Source organism: Oryctolagus cuniculus, chromosome 16 (assembly GCF_051225735.1).
Source record: "Oryctolagus cuniculus isolate XC-2025 breed Fujian yellow rabbit chromosome 16, ASM5122573v1, whole genome shotgun sequence".
In the NCBI taxonomy this organism is placed as follows: domain Eukaryota; kingdom Metazoa; phylum Chordata; class Mammalia; order Lagomorpha; family Leporidae; genus Oryctolagus; species Oryctolagus cuniculus.
This window is the reverse complement of record NC_142882.1, coordinates 478803-497224: the sequence shown is the minus strand read 5'-3', so window position 1 is coordinate 497224 and position 18422 is coordinate 478803. Positions and strand designations below refer to the sequence as shown.

Here is an 18422-nt window from a genome sequence, read left to right as displayed (position 1 = left end):
GCGGCGCAGTACGGCTTTCTCTTTATTTCCCGAGCGCGGGCGCCCGGGCCCTCCACCCCGCGAGGGCCTCCCCGCCGCCTGTCCGCCGGCACGCAGGCTCAGAGCACGGTCTCCATCGTGCGGCGGTTGTCCAGGAACCTGCGGACGCGCGTGGGGCGCTGCGGGCCCGGCGCGGGGTCCTCCTCCTTGCCCTGATCCTGGGAGAAGTGCAGGAACACCTGGCGCGCGGGGAGGGGGCGCAGGAGGAGCGCTCAGCCGGCGGTCCGGCCCCCGGTCCCGCCCCCACCCCCACCCCCGCAGCTCCTCCCCGCCGCGGCGCTGCGGTCACCTCGTCCAGCGTGGTCTGGCTCACGGAGAAGTCCTCCACCCCGCACTGGGCGCCGCGCGCCGCCAGCTCCCCGAACACGCGCGCCAGGGCGCAGCGCCCTCCGGGCGGCAGCTGGAAGCGCAGGCGGCCCCCGTGCGCCTCGCGCAGCTGAGCCCCCGGGAACGCCGCCTCCACGAAGGCCGCCGCCTGCTCGTGTCGCTCCGCGGGCACCCGCAGGGTCAGCGTGTGTCCGGCCCCGAATCTGGCGGGGCCAGGGCCTGGGTTACCCACAAATCCCGCCCACGCGAGACGCCCTCCCTGTAGGTCCCCGGCCAGCGCGCCCGCGCCTCACCGAGCCTGCCCGGACCCCCTGCGCACGTGGTCAGCCCGGGTAAACCCTCCCCAGCGTCCGGCGACCTTGGCCTCCCCCGGCGGCTGCCCCGGGCCCCCGCACTCACCTGCCCTTGAGGTGCTGCGCGCTGCCCAGACAGCGGAACCGCCCGTTCACCAGGATGGCCAGGCGCGTGCACAGGGCCTCGCACTCCTCCATGCTGTGGGCCGAACACGCCGAGCTCCCGATCCGCCCTGCGCGTGCTCGCACACCCAGAGCCGGGCCCGCCCCCAGCCCCGCCCCCCGAGGCGCACCTGTGCGAGGTGAGCACCACCGAGCGCCCTCGGCGCACCACGGCCAGGAGGGTGTCCCAGAGGAAGCGGCGCGCGTGCGGGTCCATGCCGGTGGTGGGCTCGTCCTGGGGAGGGCACAGGCGCTGTGGCCCCGCCCCGCCCCCGCGACGGCCCCGCCCCCGTGCCGCCCCCACGCACCAGGAAGACCACGGCGGGGTCCCCGACGAGCGCCACGGCCGTCACCAGCTTCCGCTTGTTGCCCCCGCTGTAGACACCTGCGGGTCTGTCCGCGTACGCGAGGAGCCCCAGGCGCGCCAGGCCCACGCGGGCGGCCTGCGGGGCGGGGCCACCGTGAACGGGGCGGGGCCACAGCAGGCACAGGGGGCAGGAGCTAGCATGGGGCGGGGCCAGAGTGGGCACGGGGTGGGGCACAGTGAGTGGGCGAGGCCACAGGGAGCGGGGCGGGGCCAGAGCAGGCACAGGGTGGGGCCAGTGAGTGGGGCGGGGCCAGAGTGGGCACAGGGGGGGCCGGAGCTGGCAAGGGGTGGGGCAGAGCGGGCATGGGGCAGGGTCACATTGAGCAGGGCGGGGCCAGGGCTGGCATGGGACAGGGCATGAGCTGGCACGGGGCGGGGCCTCAGTGAGAAGGGCGGAGCCAGAGCGGGCATGGGGCGGGGCCTCAGTGAGCAGGGCGGGGCCACATTGAGCGGGGCGGGGCCAGAGCAGGCACAGGGCGGAGCCAGAGCGGGCAAGGGCGGGGCGCGAGCGGATGAGTGTGGACAGGGGCGGGGCGAGGACAGCAGCAGCAAGGGTGCCTCCGTGGCCCAGGGCGTTGCCCCCGGAAGTGCAGGGAGCTGGGTGCTGACCTGGGCGACCTGGGCCTCGGGAACACCGCGCAGGCGCGCGAACAGCTCTAGGTGCTCGCGGCCTGTCAGCAGCTCGAAGATGGCGTCGGACTGCGGGCAGTACCCCATGCGGCGGTGCGCCGCCGCCGGCTCCCGGGCCACGCTGCGGGGTGGGGTCCGAGGCGCTCGGAGCACTGGCTGGGCCCCAGCCGCGCCCCGGGCACGCACGCGGCGCTCGGGGGCAGGGGTGTGGGGCAGCGAGCTCACCTGTGGCCGGCCAGCACCGCCTCGCCCCCGCTGGGCAGCGTGTCCCCGGTCAGCATGCGAAACGTGGACGTCTTCCCGGCTCCGTTCACGCCCAGCAGCCCAAAGCACTGTGGGGAGGCCACAGGGGGCGTGGAGCGGAGCCGGCGCCCGGACGCGGCCGCAGTGGCCGGTGCCCCCCCCCCCCAGGCCGTGCAGGCTGGGCTCGATCCGGCCGCCAGGGCGCGCTGGGGCCCCCTGCACTCACCTCCCCCGCAGGGACGCCCAGGCACAGCCGGTCAACCGCGGGCGCCCTCTGTCCGCGGTACACCTGGAAGGGGCGCAGGGCCTGAGAGAGGAGGCGGGGCCATCTGGGGGCGGGGCCACGCGCTGCCGGCCACGCCTACCTTGGTCAAGTCCCTCAGCACCAGCACATCCCCCTGCGTGGCCCCTCGGGTCACCCGCTCCCGCTCGCGGGCCACGTCCTCGTCCTCCTGCCCCAGGGCTGGCAGCAGCTTCAGCGAGGGCCTGGGGACGGAGACGCGAGTGGGCCCGAGCCCCCGGCCCGCCGCCCGCCGCGTGGCCTCCACTGGCCGCTGACACTGACCGTGGCAGGAGGCGGCGGCGATGCTGCAGCAGCAGCGTGGCGAGGAGGAAGACCGGCCCCTGCACCGCCATGGCCAGGAGGTTCTTGCCGACCACCGCCCAGCGCAGCGGAGACTGGAGCTGCCCGTGCCCTGCAGGGCAGGGGGAGGGCGGCGTGCTGGGAGGCCTCTCCCGGTCACCCTGATTCCCCTCCCTCACTCGGGGCCTTAGGTCTCGGGATCCGATCCAGGGCGGAGTTAGCTCCTGTCTGCAGCGCTCAGTGCACCTGGCTGTCGCCCCGGGCTGTGCCTCCCCTCAGCGCGGCCCCCCCGGGCTGTGCCTCCCCTCCCCAGCCGCTCTCACCCAGGCGCTGGAAGGCGTCAGCCAGGGCCTGGTGCTGCACCATGTCGATGAGCCCGCGGCCCAGGCAGAAGTGGGGGAAGACGAGGAAGACGCGCTTCAGGACCCGGCTCACCTCCTGCAGCTTCTGGGGGCCGGCAGAGGGGGGCAGTCAGGGGCGGGGCTGATGCCTGGCCCCGCCCTCTCCTGCCCCGCCCCACCCCGCCCACCGTATCCCAGAAGAGCCCCAGTCCTGGCCCCGCCCCCCCCGCCCCGCCCACCAGGTCCGAGAAGAGTCCCAGTCCTGGCCCCACCCCTGCTCCAGCCCCGCCCCCGCCCCGCCCACCGGGTCCGAGAAGAGCCCCAGTCCTGGCCCCGCCCCCGCCCCGCCCACCGTATCCCAGAGGAGCTCCAGTCCTCGCCCCGCCCCCGCTCAGCGCCGGCCCCGCCCCCGCCCCGCCCACCGGGTCCAAGAAGAGCTCCAGTCCTGGCCCCGCCCCCACCCCCGCCCACCAGGTCCGAGAAGAGCTCCAGTCCTGGCCCCGCCCACGCCCCGCCCACCGTATCCCAGAGGAGCCCCAGTCCTGGCCCCGCCCCCGCCCCTGCTCCAGCCCCGCCCCGCCCCGCCCACCACATCCCAGAAGAGCCCCAGTCCTGGCCCCGCCCCCTCCCCACCCACCGTATCCCAGAAGAGCCCAGTCCTGGCCCCGCCCACCACATCCCAGAAGAGCCCAGTCCTGGCCCCGCCCCCGCCCCGCCCACCGTATCCCAGAAGAGCCCCAGTCCTGGCCCCGCCCCTGCTCCAGCCCCGCCCTGCTCCAGCCCCGCCCCGCCCCGCCCACCGGGTCCGGGAAGAGCTCCAGCACGAAGGTGGCCATGCTGCCGTTGATGCCGACGAAGAGGTTGACGCAGGTGAGCACCACGTAGGCCGTGCTGGGCACGGAGAAGAAGAAGGCGGCCGGGTACATGAGCGGGGTGATGGACCAGCTGCGGGGCGGCGGGGCGTCACGGGGGCCGGAGCGCCTTCCCGCCCGCGCCGCCGCCCCGGAGGCCGCACGCCCTCTCCACGGGGGTGTCCACCCCTAGCAGTGGGCAGCGGGGCCAACCAGGCGGGCGGGGCGGGGTCTCACCCGCACAGCAGCGCCGGCGGGGAGGGGTCAGGACGCGGGAGGGTGGGGGACGGGGGGGTCTCACCCGCACAGCAGTGCCGGCGGGGGGGGGGTCAGGACGCTAGAGGGGCGGGGGCGGGGCGGGGCGGGGTCTCACCCACACAGCAGCGCCGGCGGGGGGGGAGTCAGGACGCGGGAGGGTGGGGGACGGGGGTCTCACCCGCACAGCAGGGCGGGGGTGTGTGTGTCAGGACGCCGGGGGGCGGGGCCGGGGCGGGGCGGGGTCTCACCCGCACAGCAGGGCGGGTTGGGGGGGTCAGGACGCCGGGAGCCGGGGGGCGGGGTCTCACCCGCACAGCAGGGCGGGTTGGGGCGTCAGGACGCCGGGGGCGGGGTCTCACCCGTACAGCAGGGCGGGTTTGGGGGTCAGGACGCCGGGGGCCGGGGGGCGGGGTCTCACCCGCACAGCAGGGCGGGTTGGGGGGTCAGGACGCCGGGGCGGGGTCTCACCCGCACAGCAGGGCGGGTTAGGGGGGTCAGGACGCCGGGGCGGGGTCTCACCCGTACAGCAGGGCGGGTTGGGGGGTCAGGACGCCGGGGGCCGGGGGGGGGTCTCACCCGTACAGCAGGGCGGGTTGGGGGGGTCAGGACGCCGGGGGCCGGGGGGGGGTCTCACCCGCACAGCAGGGCGGGTTGGGGGGTCAGGACGCCGGGGCGGGGTCTCACCCGCACAGCAGGGCGGGTTGGGGGGTCAGGACGCCGGGGCGGGGTCTCACCCGTACAGCAGGGCGGGTTGGGGGGTCAGGACGCCGGGGGCCGGGGGGGGTCTCACCCGCACAGCAGGGCGGGTTGGGGGGTCAGGACGCCGGGGGCCGGGGGGGGGGTCTCACCCGTACAGCAGCAGCAGCGCCAGCAGCGCCGGCAGGTTGGCGGGGCCCACGTACGCCCTCTGCTGGAAGCCGAGGAAGATGAGCACCACGCTGCCCGCCGGCACCAGGTAGTTACACTGCGGGGGGGGGGGGGGGGACAGCGGTCACCCTGCCACCCCCGAGCACCGGACGCGCCCGGGCCGGAGGGGGCCGGGCCCCACACACCAGGTCCCAGAGGAAGTTGCTGAGCCAGTAGAGGGTGGGCGGCAGGCCGGCCACGAGCTGCAGGTGCGTGGCCTGGCTGACGCGCTCCTCGATGAGGACCAGGGTGAAGCTGGCCGGGACGAAGGACATGGCGAAGACCACGCAGATGGACACCAGGACGTCCACGGAGGAGGCCACCCTGGGGGAGGGCAGAGTGGGCACGGCGGGCCGGGGCGGCCGGGCGGCGCGCACGGGCGGGCACTCGCAGCGCGGCCTCGGGGCGGGCACTCACAGCGCGGCCTCGGACAGCTGCTCCTTGGTGAGGTTGAGCGGGTGGCTGAGCGTGGTGATGCGGTGGGCGCGGCGGGCCGGGCCGGGCGGCAGGCGGGCCTGCAGCAGCGCGTTGTTGGCCCGGTTCAGAAAGGCCACCATGGCGTGCCAGCCCTTGTTGTTGAACCAGATCTGCGCGGGGCCGAGCGAGCGCGGGGTCAGGGCGCGGGCCGGCAGCCGGTCCTGGACAGCCGCCGCCGGCCCTGCCGCCCGGCTCCCACCTTGATGCTGTCCCAGGCGTCCAGGCCGCCGGCCCAGGCCGTGAGGCTGCTGAGGACGCGGTCCAGGGCCCCGCCGGGCGCGGGGCTGAGCAGCGCGCGGAGCTCCCGCACCGTGCGGCCCACCTCGCGCCCCGAGGGCAGGCTGGGGTCTCGGCCCCCCAGCGAGAAGCCCCCGTACCTGCGGGGCAGAGGCGCAGTGGCGGTGGGGCGCGCTCCTGCGGGCAGGCCCAGCGCGCGCGGCCGGAGCAGAGGCCCCGCCTCACCTGACCTCGTCCACCCACTTCTTGGTCTTCAGCCTGCGAGGGACCCGGCGGGGACAGGAGAGGGGCGTGAGGGGGGCGCCGGCCGGGACAGGAGAGGGGGCGTGAGGGGGGCGCCGGCCCCGCCCGGCCGAGCCCCCCGCCGCCGCGCGGCTCACCCCTTGCGCACCAGCCCCGCGTAGGTCTTCACCAGGAAGTCGGCCACGTCCCGGCCGGTCAGGTTCTGCACCACCTCCCCCGAGCTGCCCACCGCCTGCGGGGGCGGGGGGCCGCCGGCTGCGGCCGGGCAGTCGGGGAGCAGGCGCCGGGCGCCGGGCCGGCTGCACTGGCAGGCGGGGGACGGGAACTCCGCGGTCCAGTTCCCGACGGCCAAGGCCGCGGCCACGTCGGCAGGAACCTCGGGCACCAAGAACTGGCAAGCCAGGGGTGACGAGCACTCGGGCAGCCTGCGGGGTCAGTGCGGGGCGCTCTGGGCTCCCAGGCAGGCTCGGGGAGCACGCCCGGTGCCCCCTTGCGGTCACTGGCCAGAGAGGGGCAGGAGGAGGGGCTGGGGAGGGACAGGGACTGGGGTGGAGCTAGGGCAGGGGTGGGGCAGGGGTGGGGAGGGGCCGGGCAGAGGCTGGGCCGGACCAGGGCGAGTCCGGACAGGGGGCGGGGCTGGGGAGGGACAAGGGGCTGGGCTGGGGTGAGGCTGGGCGGGGCCAGCGCGGGGTTGGGCAGAGGCAAGGTGGGGGGGCCGGGGGTGGAGCCAGGCGGAGGCTGGGCGGGGCCGGGGTGGAGCCAGATAGCGGCTGGGCGGGGCCAGCGCGGGGGTGAGCCAGGGGCGGGGCTGGCGATCACCGGTGGGAGGTGTTGTGCAGCTCGGGCGGGGCCAGCGCGGGGCGGGGGGAGCCAGGGGCAGGGCCAGCGCGGGGGGGGGCCAGCGCGGGGGGGGCAGGGGCGGGGCCGGCGCTCACCGGTGGGAGGTGTTGTGCAGCTCGGGGCGGGGCGGGGGAGCCAGGGGCGGGGCCGGCGGGGGGGTGCAGGGGCGGGGCGGCGCTCACCGGTGGGAGGTGTTGTGCAGCTCGGGCGGGGCCAGCGCGGGGGGGGGGGGAGAGCCAGGGGCGGGGCCAGCGCGGGAGGGGGGCAGGGGCGGGGCGGCGCTCACCGGTGGGAGGTGTTGAGCAGCTCGGGGCGGGCCAGCGCGGGGGGGGGAGCCAGGGGCGGGGCCAGCGCGGGGGGGGGCAGGGGCGGGAAGGCGCTCACCGGTGGGAGGTGTTGTGCAGCTCGGGCTCCTGCAGCCCCGCCTCTGCGAGCAGCATCTGCAGCAGGTGGGCCCTGCCCGGGTCCCCTGGCGCATCCTCACTGCGCATGTGCAGGCACGCAGGGTCAGCGCGGTGCCCGCACGCCCCCGGCCCTCCCTGCACCAGGCCCTGGCGCCTGCACCCACCTGAAGAAGGACACCTGGGCCCCGTACATGGCCGGACTGAGCCGCAGGGCCGGGTAGTGCCCGGCGGGAGGCACGATGCGGCTGAACGCCAGCGCCAGGCCCACGAAGAGGGCGGGCAGCACCATCTGGGGGAGCCGCCCGTGAGCTCCGGCCGCCTCCCGCAGGCCGCGCCGCCCCGCGCCCGGGCCGGCTGCTCACCTGCGCGAACAGGCCCCTGCGGCTGCGGCGGGCGAGCAGGAAGCGCTTCAGCAGCAGGGCCCGGAGCTGCTGTCGGGTCAGCGCCCAGCCCCGCACCTGGCCCGCGCCGCCTGGCTCCGCGCCGTGCAGGGCCCGGGTCTCCGGGGCTGCCCAGGCTGCGGGGACCAGAGGCTCAGTGGCGGGGCAGGGGGCACGCGGGGAGGGGCCGCGGGGGGGTGGGGGTTGGGGCTCCGGGCTATGGGGGCTGGGGGCTATGGGGGCGGCAGGGGCTGGGGGCTTGGGGCTATGGGGGTTGGGGCTCCGGGCTATGAGGGCTGGGGGCTCGGGGCTAAGGGGGCGACAGGGGCTGGGGGCTTGGGGCCATGGGGGCTATGGGGGTTGGGGCTCCGGGCTCCGGGGGCTGGGGGCTCGGGGCTAAGGGGGGACAGGGGCTGGGGGCTCATCCAGGACTCTCACCCAGCTCCCCGTTCTCCAGCGCCGGCTCCTGGGGCTATGGGGGCTATGGGGGTTGGGGCTCTGGGCTATGGGGGCTTGGGGCTACGGGGGCGACAGGGGCTGGGGGCTCGGGGCTCCTGGGGCTCGGGGCTCCGGGGGCTATAGGGGCTGGGGGCTCGGGGCTCCTGGGGCTATGGGTGTTGGGGCTCGGGGGGCTGGGGGCTCCGGCGGCTACAGGGGCTGGGGGCTCATCCAGGACTCTCACCCGGCTCCCCGTTCTCCAGCGCCGGCTCCTCGGGCAGAATCCGGAGCCCCTGGCGGGGTCGGCCGCCTGCAGCAGCATCGGGGGCGGGTCAAAGGCGGGGGGCGTGGCCGGTGGGGGCGGAGCTACGCTTGGGGCTGGGCTTAACCCGGACCAGGAGGTGGCTGAGGTCAGGTGCAATGGCAGAGGCCGGGGCCGGGGCAGGGGCCGGGTCAGGGGCCGGGAAGCTGCCGCCGTACCCTCCGGGTCTGGGTCTGGGTCTGTGTCCGCAGCACACTGCTCCACCACCTTCAGGAAGATCTAGGGAGGCGAGGTGGGGCTCAGGCTGGGAACCCTCCCCTCGCACGTACTGTGGACCCCCGGCCCCCAGGGCCTTCCATCACGGGCTCTGCCTCCACGCCCCAGGGACGCCCCTGCTGTCCACCTCCTCCGGGCAGCCCACCCAGCCCGCACCTCCGCACCTCCTCGAGGCTGGTGTCCGAAATCCCGTAGCCAGTGAGATCCAGCTCCCCCAGCTGCCCGTCCAGCTCCTGGAACAGCCGCGCGAAGCTGCCGTCCTGGGCACCCTTGTAGGGCAGCGCCAGCACCAGTTCGTGCGGCAGCTCCTCCACGAGCCGGGCACCGGGCACCGAGCGCCGCACCAGGGCCAGGAGCTGGGCTGCGCCTGCGTGGACGTCACTGTGCGTCAGGGCCCCCAGATCCGCTCGGCACCGCCAGCCCTGTCCCCCCACCCTCTGGGGGAGGGAGCTTGGGGAACCCACAGAAAACTGCCCGGCTCAGCGGTCAGGGTTTAGGCCAGGGTAGGGGACAGCCAGGGTCAGCCCTCACCCGCCGTGGCTCCCTGGCCGCCCGGCTCCAGGCTGTGCTGCACATCAGCGCCACCCTGTGGACAGGAGGGTACCAGCTGGCACGGCCACCGGGCTGGACAGCGCCTGGGGGTCGGGGGTCCGGGACCCCGGGGCGGCTCCAGCCCTTACCTTCGCAGAGAAGGTCAGGGGCGGCGGCCTCTTGGCCAGCGTCAGGTAGTACCCGGAGCCCAGGTGGCGACGCAGGAACAGTGGGGACCCGCAGCAGCACAGCCGGCCCCCGGCCACTACGGCCACGCGGTCTCCCAGGAGCTCCGCCTCGTCCAGGTGGTGTGTGGACAGGATGAGGGTGCGGCCTGGGCGGGGGAAGGCCGCCCCGCACGCCGTCAGGCCCCACGCCACCGGCTCAGACACACCCCCCCGCCCCGCACGCCGTCAGGCCCCACGCCGCCGGCTCAGACACACCCCCCCGCCCCGCACGCCGTCAGGCCCACGCCGCCGGCTCAGACACCCCCCCCCCCCGCCCCGCACGCCGTCAGGCCCCACGCCGCCGGCTCAGACACCCCCCCCCGCCCCGCACGCCGTCAGGCCCCACGCCGCCGGCTCAGACACCCCCCCCCGCCCCGCACGCCGTCAGGCCCCACGCCGCCGGCTCAGACACGCCCCCCCGCCCCGCACGCCGTCAGGCCCCACGCCGCCGGCTCAGACACCCCCCCCCCGCCCCGCACGCCGTCAGGCCCCACGCCGCCGGCTCAGACACCCCCCCCCCGCCCCGCACGCCGTCAGGCCCCACCCCGCCGGCTCAGACACACCCCCCCGCCCCGCACGCCGTCAGGCCCCACGCCGCCGGCTCAGACACGCCCCCCCGCCCCGCACGCCGTCAGGCCCCACGCCGCCGGCTCAGACACCCCCCCCCCCGCCCCGCACGCCGTCAGGCCCCACGCCGCCGGCTCAGACACCCCCCCCCGCCCCGCACGCCGTCAGGCCCCACGCCGCCGGCTCAGACACCCCCCCCCGCCCCGCACGCCGTCAGGCCCCACGCCGCCGGCTCAGACCCCCCCTCCCCGCCCCGCCCCGCACGCCTTCACCTTCCCGGTACTTGAGCAACAGCTCCCAGATGCCACGGCGGGAAGCGGGGTCCACGCCGGCCGTGGGCTCATCCAGGATGACCACGTGGGGGCCGCCCACGAAGGCGATGGCCACGGACAGCTTCCTCTGCATCCCGCCTTCGTGGTGGTCAGGGAGCTCAGCAGGACACCCCCTGCCGCTGCCCCCTCCCGGTCGCCACCTGTGGGCGGGGCTGCCTCTGCTCCTCCCCCACCCAGCCCCCCCCCCGTCCCCACCTGTGGGAGGGGCTGCCCCTCCACCATCTGCCAGCAGGGCTGCCTCTGCTCCTCCCCCACCCAGGGCAGCCCCCCCCCGTCCCCACCTGTGGGAGGGGCTGCCCCTCCGCCACCTGCCCCCAGGGCTGCCTCTGCTCCTCCCCCCCCAGGGCAGCCCCCCCCCGTCCCCACCTGTGGCCCCGTGAGCCACCCACCCGAGAGGTGCCGGGTCTGTGCCCCCCGCTTGGGGACGAGCCCCACGTCCTGCAGCAGCCGGTCCTGCTCGGGGCCCACGGCGGCCGCACTCAGGCCCTTCAGCCGCCCGTAGAACCACACGTGCTCGTCCACCGTCAGCCTGCAGCCACGGGTGACCAGACAAAGCAGCTACCACGGTGGGCAGGCCTAGGGCCGCCCCCTGCCCCCCGCCCGGGGACGCACAGGTCGAAGAGCACGTTGTGCTGGGGGCACACGCCCAGATGCGGCCGCACGGCTGCCATGTCGAACCGGACGTCGTGGCCCAGGACGAAGGCCGAGCCCCCGCTGGGTGGGAAGAGGCCGCTCAGGATGGACCTGGGGAAGGCACAGAGAAGGCATCCGCACGAGCTGAGCACCTGCTGTATGCACGCCCCCGCAGGCGAAGTCCCCTGCCCTCTGCGTGCCCCGCCCCCACGGGACAGAGGGAGAGCTGGGCCCAGGGGAGGGGTGCAGGGCCCCCGCTCACAGCGTGGTCGTCTTGCCGGCCCCATTGTGGCCCAGGAAGGCGGTGATGTGGCCCTCGTAGAAATCCAGGCTGAGGCCCCGCAAGGCTGGCTGGGGGCTGCCGGGAAAGCGCTTCTCCAGCCCCCGCAGGGAGACCCCGGGGCGCAGGCCGGGCGGTGCCTCCTCCACCAGCACTGCAGGGAGAGGCAGGCTCGGCCCCACCCGGACCCTGACGCTGGCCTTCGGGAGCGGGGCTGGGGGCGGTGGGGGTTGGGGCCTCGGGGCGACAGGGGCTGGGGGCTACGGGGGCGACAGGGGCTGGGGGCTTGGGGCTCCAGGGGCTATGGGGGCTGGGGGCGACAGGGGCTGGGGGCTTGGGGCTCCGGGGGCTATGGGGGCTTGGGGCTATGGGGGCAACAGGGGCTGGGGGCTTGGGGCTCCGGGGGCTATGGGGGCTTGGGGCTCCGGGGGCTATGGGGGCTGGGGGCTTGGGGCTGTGGGGGCAACAGGGGCTGGGGGCTTGGGGCTCCGGGGGCTATGGGGGCTTGGGGCTCCGGGGGCTATGGGGGCTGGGGGCTTGGGGCTATGGGGGCAACAGGGGCTGGGGGCTTGGGGCTCTGGGGGCTCTGGGGGCTGGGGGCTATGGGGGCTGGGGGCTTGGGGCTATGGGGGCGACAGGGGCTGGGGGCTCAGGGCTCCGGGGGCTATGGGGGTTGGGGCTCCGGGCTACGGGGGCAACAGGGGCTGGAGGCTCCATTGGCTATGGGGGCTGGGAGCGCCCTGGAGGCAGCAGCATTGGGCCAGGGGCTGGGGTCTGCATAGCCTGGTTTTCGAGGGAGACTGGGGGTGCAGTGGGAAGTGGCTGCAGCCTCACCTTTCGGGTCCTGCGGGGCAGGGGGTGGGGCAGGACCCTTAGGGGGTCCCGGCCCACACCAGTAGCTCCTCCGGAAGGGGAAGTCCCACGGCTCAGGGATGCCGTACTGGCCTGGGGGAAGAGCGGCCACCTGGGCCTGAGCCATCGGTGTGGGCTCTGCCACACGGCGGGAACCCTCCCCGAGCCCCGTCCATCCAATGCGGGAAGCCCCGCCTTCTCCAGGTCGAAGCGGGTCCGGAGGCCCCGCCCCTCCCGCCGTGGCGAGCCGGCCCACCTGGGCACACGGCCTCCAGGTACCAGGTGGCCAGGCCGTAGAGTAGGGCATCCAGCAGCAGCAGGCCCGAGACCTGGGCCAGGCTGAAGACGTCGGCCGCCGGCCCGCTGCCCAGGTTGTGCCACCGGGCGCCCTCGCCCTGCTCCTCCAGCAGCGCCAGGCTCTCGCAGCCGAAGCCGAAGGCCACGGGCGACAGCAGGCTCTAGGGCGCGAGCGTGGGGGTCAGCGGCGGCGCAGGGCCCTGCCGGCCCAGCCCCAGCCCCAGCCCAGCCCCAGGCGCCCGGAGCCCTCACCGCGGCCACACGGGCCCCCGCGGGCAGCTGGTCCCGCCAGGCCACGCACAGCACGTAGGGCAGGTAGAGGGCGAAGTAGGCCAGGCCCCCGCAGGCGGCCGCCAGGTTGGCCCGCGAGAAGAAGGCGCTCAGGAGGAAGCTCTGGGCCACCGTGGCCACGGCGAAGGCCGCCAGGAACAGGAAGAGCACGCCGGGGTGGCTGTAGGGGAGGATGGCCCCCAGCTGCGGGGCGGGGCGCGGCGGTCAGCGCGGGCCGGGGGCTCCGGGGGCCGCGGGCGCGCGCGGGCGCGCGCGGGCGCGGGCCGGCCGGGCGCGCACCTTGAGTACCAGCACGAGCAGCGCGGCGCTGAGCAGGAAGGGCCCCAGGCTGCTGAGGAGCCAGGCGAGCCACAGCACTGCGCGCCCCAGCCCCATGGCGCGCATGGTGTCCCGCAGCCGCGTCTCCTTCTCCCGCACCACGGCCTTCACGGTCAGCGCCACCGAGTAGATCCAGGCCAGCGTCAGGAACAGCGGCAAGGAGCGGCTCAGCACGCGCAGGAACCTGGGGCGCAGACGGCGCGCGGGCTGGCTCCCGACCCGGCCTGGGGCGCCCCGACGCCGACCCCTCGCGGCGCCCCGCGCAGAGCCGCGGGGGCGTCCACGGCGCAGGGGGACGGCCTCCGCCGCAGGTGGAACCCAGCTCTGGGGGCGGCGCCGCAGAGCACGTGCACGGCCGCGCGCTCCCGTGCCCCGAGACCCTGCCCTCCCTGGGACCCCAACCCCTCGCAGCGCCCCGCGCAGAGCCGCGGGGGCATCCACGGCGCAGGGGGACGGCCTCTGCCGCGGGTGGAACCCGGGGCACGGCCGCGCGCTCCCCGGGCCCCGAGACCCTGCCCTCCCTAGGACCCCAACCCCTCGCAGCGCCCCGCGCAGAGCCGCGGGGGCATCCACGGCGCAGGGGGACGGCCTCTGCCGCGGGTGGAACCGGGGCACGGCCGCGCGCTCCCCGGGCCCCGAGACCTGCCCTCCCTGGGACCCCGGAGAGCCGCGGGGGCGCTCCCACGTCGTCCACGTAGCGGAACCCGGGACACGGCCGCGCGCTCCCCGGGCCCCGAGACCCTGCCCTCCCCCCGGGACCCCGGAGAGCCGCGGGGCGCTCACACGTCGTCCACGTAGCAGGGGTACGGCATCTGCTGCAGGTGGAAGCCGGCGCGGGGGGCGGTACCGCTGAGCACGCGCACGGCCGCGCGCTCCAGCAGGTCCTGCAGGTACACGAAGCCGCCCCACACGTAGCGCAGGTCGGTCAGGGGGTCCGCCGCCGGGCCGGGGTCCCAAAACCTACGGGAGGGTCCGGCTGGAGACATCGCAGCCCTCGCCGCGGCTCTTTTAAGCACCCGGCCCCGCCCCCACAGCCCTGAACCTGAGCCCACGCCCTTCTCACCCCAGGCCCTGGGCCACGCCCCCACGTACCGAGACCCCGCCCATCACAGACCCAACCTGGTCTAAGGTGCCCTGGGCCCCCCCCAGCCTGCCACCATCGCACCGCCCCGTTTCTGGCTGTCCGTGTCCCGCCCACGTCCGCCCGCCCCCACCTGTCCCGGATCTTATTGGTCCTCATGACCTCATCGATGTCCATGCGGATCTTGAGACGCACGTGGCCGGGCCCCAGGTCTGGAGCTGGGAGCTCCGTGGGGTCCAGGGGGTCCTCGGGCCCCAGGAAGACCACGCCCGCCCAGAAGCGGTGCTCGGCCAGCAGCTGCAGCGCCCGGACCTCCAGGGCAGCTTCGGAGGGCAGGGCCTCTAGCTTGTCCAGGGACACGCACTGCGGAGGGGCGTGGGGGCGGGGCGGGAGCCTGAGTCCGCGCTCTGGGGTCTGCCCCCCACCCCCGTCCTCCCCTGGGCCCGCACCTCCATCACTCGGCCCAGCCCGTCCATCAGGCGATCCAGGTCTGCGTGTGCCGTCCGCCAGCTGTAGCCGCCCAGGCTGGGGTCCAGGAAGGCGCTGAGGGCCTCGGCCTGCTCGGGCCTCCTGCTTTTGTCCCGCATTCGCAGGAGCCTCTGCGGGGCGGCGGGTGAAGGCGGGGGTCTGGGTGGGCCCCTGCCTGCCTGCCGCGGGGCCTGCTGCTACCTCCACGGCCGCCCCCTCCCCCACGTGGAGCCGCCCCCGCCTCACCTGCAGCACGGCCACGTTCGTGCTGTCATTCATGAAAGCGAAGATTTGGGGGCCCAGCGTCCTCCAGGCCTCGGGCAGGTCCCTCAGCATGGCCAGCTCCTGGAAGGTCTGGTTCACCTGCGGAGGGCGGGCGCTGCCCACTCCGGCCGCCCTACCCCCCGCCCAGCCGCTCGGGAGGCGCCGCCCCCTCCCGCCCCGCCCCCGGCCCCGCCCAGCCGCTCGGGAGGCGCCGGCCCGGCCCAGCCGCTCGGGAGGCACCGCCCACTCCGGCCACCGCCCCCCCCCCGCCCCGCCCCGGCCCAGCCGCTGGGGAGGCACCGCCCACTCCCGGCCCCGCCCCGCCCCCGGCCTGGCCCAGCCACTCGAGGAGGCGCCGCCCCCTCCCGGCCCGCCCCGCCCCCGGCCCAGCCCGGCCGCTCGGGAGGCGCCGCCCACTCCGGCCACCGCCCATTCCGGCCACCGGCCCGGCCCAGCCGCTCGGGAGGCGCCGCCTCCTCCGGCCGCCTCCCCCTCCAGGCCCCGCCCCCGGCCCGGCCCAGCCTCTCGGGAGGCACCGCCCCCTCCCGGCCCGCCCCGCCCCCGGCCTGGCCCAGCCGCTCGGGAGGTGCCGCCTCCTCCGGCCGCCGCCCCCTCCCAGCCCGCCCAGCCGCCCCCTCCCGGCCCGGCCCGGCCCGCTGCTCCGGCGCCCCCTCACCTGCGCCATGAGCTGCCGGGTGAAGTTCGTGTCAGGCGTGAACAGCAGCCTCCCGTGCAGGAGCGGCCTCAGGAACCTCCAGAGCAGGCGGGACAGGGGCCGGTCCCCCGGGGCCCCCAGCAGCTCCACGCAGGTGGGGCCTGGGCGCGCGGGGGGGTTGCCATGAGGCCGCACGCGACCCCACCGCCCCACGCCCCCGGTGGAACCCCTGCGGGCCGGGCACTCACTCAGGCTGCTGACAGGCAGGGCTGGCCCCGGCTCCGACCCCACCAACTCCTTCAGGTCCCCGGCTTCGAACCAGTTGAGGGAGAGGCCGGCCGGGCTGCTGGGGCCCCGCGCACTGCACAGGGCTTCCCACACCAGCTCCAGGGGGCTGCCCGCGCCTCGGGGTCTCAGCAGCAGCGCCCGCAGCTCCGCCAGGCTGGACAGCGCCCGCAGCTGGAGGGAGGCCAGCAGAGGGCGCTGCAGTCCCCGCCGCGGGCGCCTCGCTCCCTCCCTGTCCGGCTGTCCTGGAAACCTCCCGGGCGGGGGCCCAGGGCTGCCCCTCGCCTCCTCCCGCGCCCCAGGGGTGGGGGCCTCTCACCTCCTGGGCCAGGTCCTCAGCAGCCTCCACAAAGCTGCCCAGTGTGGACACTAGAGGTGTCTGGGGAGAGAGACGCAGGGGGTGACAGTGACCTTGACTCAGCACTCACTGGGGTCAAGTGCTCTGCCACCTGCCCAGGAGGCCCAAACCATCCGAGCCCCCGTTATACAACCAGAGAAAGGGGGGCTAGGAGACCCCGCAGGGAGTCTTCACCAGGCACGGGCGGGCAGGACGAGGGACGTCACAGCAGGGGACAGCCAAGCCTGGAGGCTGGAATCGCCCCAGAGGGTCAGCCCGGCCCCACCCCACCCGGCTCACCCCGGGCAGCAGCGTCCCCAGCAGCTGAGTGGCCGGTGAAGGTCGCTCCTGGGACAGAAGTCGGGCTGCAGGAGACAACGAACGTGGCGGCATGGGGTTGGAAAAGTCCTGGCCCGAGACCCTCACCCCCACCGGGCCAGGGCCGCACCTGCTGAGGGACCCCGGCCCCCTCACCTTGGCTGCCGGCCGCCCTCAGCACCGGCATCAGCTTCCCCAGGCCGGCCAGCGTCCGGCGGGCACTGGGGCCCCCCAGCACTGTGTGGACGTCAGCCAGCAGCCGAGAGACCCTGGGGACGGAGCGGGCAGGAGGTGGGGGCTCGGGCAGCCGCTGCCGCCCCCACCCCGGGGCGCCTCCCCGCCCGCCGGGGCTCACAGGGAGTCGTTGAAGTTGTCCAGGCGTCCGGGCTGCTCGCCGGGCGTGGGCCGGGGGAAGCAGGTATTGTTCAGCGTGCAGAGCAGGCCCTGCAGCCAGGGCACGGTGCCCGCCGACGGCAGCGGCTTGTTGGCGAAGTGGCCTGCGAGAGAGGCGGCTCTGCGTCCCCGGGCGTGGCTGTGCACGGCGACCCGCTGGCTGCCCGCCCTGCCCCCACGCCCGCACTCGGGGCCGGGTCCCGGGTCCCGCTCACATTCGTGGCGCTCCAGCGCAGGGTGCGAGCGGCGCACGGCCACCAGGATGAAGAAAATGAAGAGCGGCCACAGCACCTCCACCAGGAGCTGCACCTGGCGGGCGCAGCCGGGTGAGGCCCGAGGCCGGGGGGCGCGCCTGCCGCCCCGCCCCGCCCCGCCCCGCCCGGGCGTTACCGGCTGTCTCCTGCGGTACAGGAGGTTCTTCCACAGCAGCAGCCGCAGCTGCGTCCGGAAGGCCATGGTGGGCCTGGACGCGGACGGCACGGAGGGTCAGGCCGAGGACGCGCTGTGCGGCTGCGGGCAACACCTCGGAACCTCGGCCCCGCATCGCAGCGCGCCCCGGGTTCCAGCGAGCAGGGCCAACAGTAAGGAGCTCCGCGAAGGCCCGCCCCCGGGGTGGGGCAGACCAATGGGAGCCGCGCCCGGCGCAGCTCTCGCTGCTCATTGGCTGCCAGGGCTGCCGCTCCCCGGACGAGCCCCTCGCCGGGCCCCGCCCCGAGCCGCACCGCGCTGGACCCCGGTGTCCGCCGTGCGGGGCGCTGCACGCCCGGACTCCGGAAGTGGAAGCTGATCCCCGGGGGGCGCCCGGCTCCGCAGAGCCACGGAGAGGGCAGGCGCCGCCCGCAGGCAACGGAGAGCGGGGCCGCCGGGGGCGACGGGGACCCCGCGCCGGGGCTCCCTCTCACTGGGGCGGGGCGGCGGGCTGAGGGGTCGCAGGTGGCCGCCGGCGCGCATCCCCCGCTGGAGAACTCGGTCCATTTGGCCGCGGCCCAGCGCGCACCGGGGGTAGTCGGGGCTCGCTCCGCACCCGCAGTGCCCGGAGGACCCTGCCTCCCCCCCCACCGCGCCCCGCACGCTCGTGTCCCGCGCCTTCTCCCCGCTCCAGCGCTCTCACCTTTCCGGCCCGACAGCGCCAGGCAGCGCGGCCCCTTTAAGAGGAGCCCCCCGCGGGCGCCGCGCCCCGGCCGCCCCTAGCAACACGGCGCGGACGGACGCTCCCGGCCGCGCCCTTGCCCCTGACCACTATTGGTCGTCCTGACCGCCACTCAAAGGGCGGCCCAATGGGGGCCGCGAGCGCCGAGCGAGAAGGCGGGACCAGAGCGCGGCGCGCCCAGCCAGGTTTTTTAAAGGGCCCGCGCGTCCCGCTGGCCCCACGGACACGCCGCCCGGGCTGTCCTACGCCCGCAGCTCCACAGCGCCCCCCGTCGCGGAGGCCCACGTGTCCCTGCGCGCCGCCCCACAGATTCGTCTTCCATCCGCTCACGGACCCCGCGGCTTGGCCCGGTGCCCCAAGCCGGGCCCCTAGAACAGGGTCTCGGGGCTCAATGGTGACCCCGACTTTTGAGAACTGCCTCTGGCTCTGTTTCCCGCTTTGGACCGTGGGCCACGCGGGCCTGGCAAGGCCTGGGTGGGGGTGGGGTCTGTGGGGAGGCAGCGGCGGCCCGGGGTGGGGTCTTCAGCGGGCCGGCCCCCACCTCTCCGCCCACACTGACCTCAGCCCTCGCCCCACCCCTCAGGGC

The 18422-nt window shown here is 76.2% G+C and overlaps 1 protein-coding gene across 10 annotated transcripts; it reads right to left on the bottom strand.

Moving 5' to 3' along the window:
- Positions 1 to 15: 15 nt before the first annotated feature.
- On the bottom strand, positions 16 to 17922 carry ABCA7 (ATP binding cassette subfamily A member 7). Of its 10 annotated transcripts, none has more exons than XM_089315207.1 (47): positions 17798 to 17922; positions 17077 to 17196; positions 16902 to 16995; positions 16649 to 16790; positions 16450 to 16562; positions 16276 to 16340; positions 15958 to 16017; positions 15602 to 15812; positions 15375 to 15514; positions 14681 to 14797; positions 14416 to 14565; positions 14100 to 14329; positions 13669 to 13845; positions 12847 to 13069; positions 12529 to 12750; positions 12236 to 12437; positions 11962 to 12072; positions 11110 to 11281; positions 10827 to 10958; positions 10604 to 10743; positions 10155 to 10292; positions 9238 to 9422; positions 9089 to 9143; positions 8722 to 8924; positions 8500 to 8560; positions 8264 to 8329; positions 7564 to 7718; positions 7366 to 7490; positions 7182 to 7280; positions 6095 to 6382; positions 5940 to 5972; positions 5677 to 5854; positions 5418 to 5587; positions 5147 to 5324; positions 4943 to 5058; positions 3786 to 3930; positions 2968 to 3091; positions 2627 to 2756; positions 2427 to 2547; positions 2288 to 2350; positions 2044 to 2150; positions 1798 to 1939; positions 1130 to 1264; positions 953 to 1056; positions 766 to 858; positions 329 to 569; positions 16 to 218 (listed from the first exon to the last, which is right to left on the bottom strand). In XM_089315207.1, the coding sequence occupies exons 2-47, from the start codon at positions 17140 to 17142 to the stop codon at positions 99 to 101; spliced, it is 6342 nt and encodes a 2113-aa protein (XP_089171333.1). In that variant the 5' UTR covers positions 17143 to 17196; positions 17798 to 17922; the 3' UTR covers positions 16 to 98. The 10 variants fall into 10 exon arrangements, 3 of the variants coding, with proteins under 3 accessions (XP_089171333.1, XP_089171334.1, XP_089171335.1); XM_089315208.1 differs by having other exon boundaries at positions 17077 to 17149; positions 17798 to 17918; XR_016222461.1 differs by lacking the exons at positions 16 to 218; positions 329 to 569; positions 766 to 858; ... (2 more) ...; positions 2427 to 2547; positions 17798 to 17922 and having other exon boundaries at positions 1802 to 1939; positions 2288 to 2368; positions 17077 to 17720.
- Between the last annotated feature and the right edge of the window lie 500 nt (positions 17923 to 18422).

Bases quoted from the DNA above. Each gene is read 5' to 3' on its own strand.
- ABCA7 (XM_089315207.1), bottom strand. From the start codon at position 17,142: ATGGCCTTCCGGACGCAGCTGCGGCTGCTGCTGTGGAAGAACCTCCTG. The intron at 14,566-14,680 runs GTGAGGCGGGGG...GCCGCCCCGCAG, and splicing joins CGAACGTGGCCGTGCTGCAG to AGGCTCCTGCGAATGCGGGA. The intron at 8,330-8,499 runs GTACGGCGGCAG...ATGCTGCTGCAG, and splicing joins CCCAGACCCAGACCCGGAGG to GCGGCCGACCCCGCCAGGGG.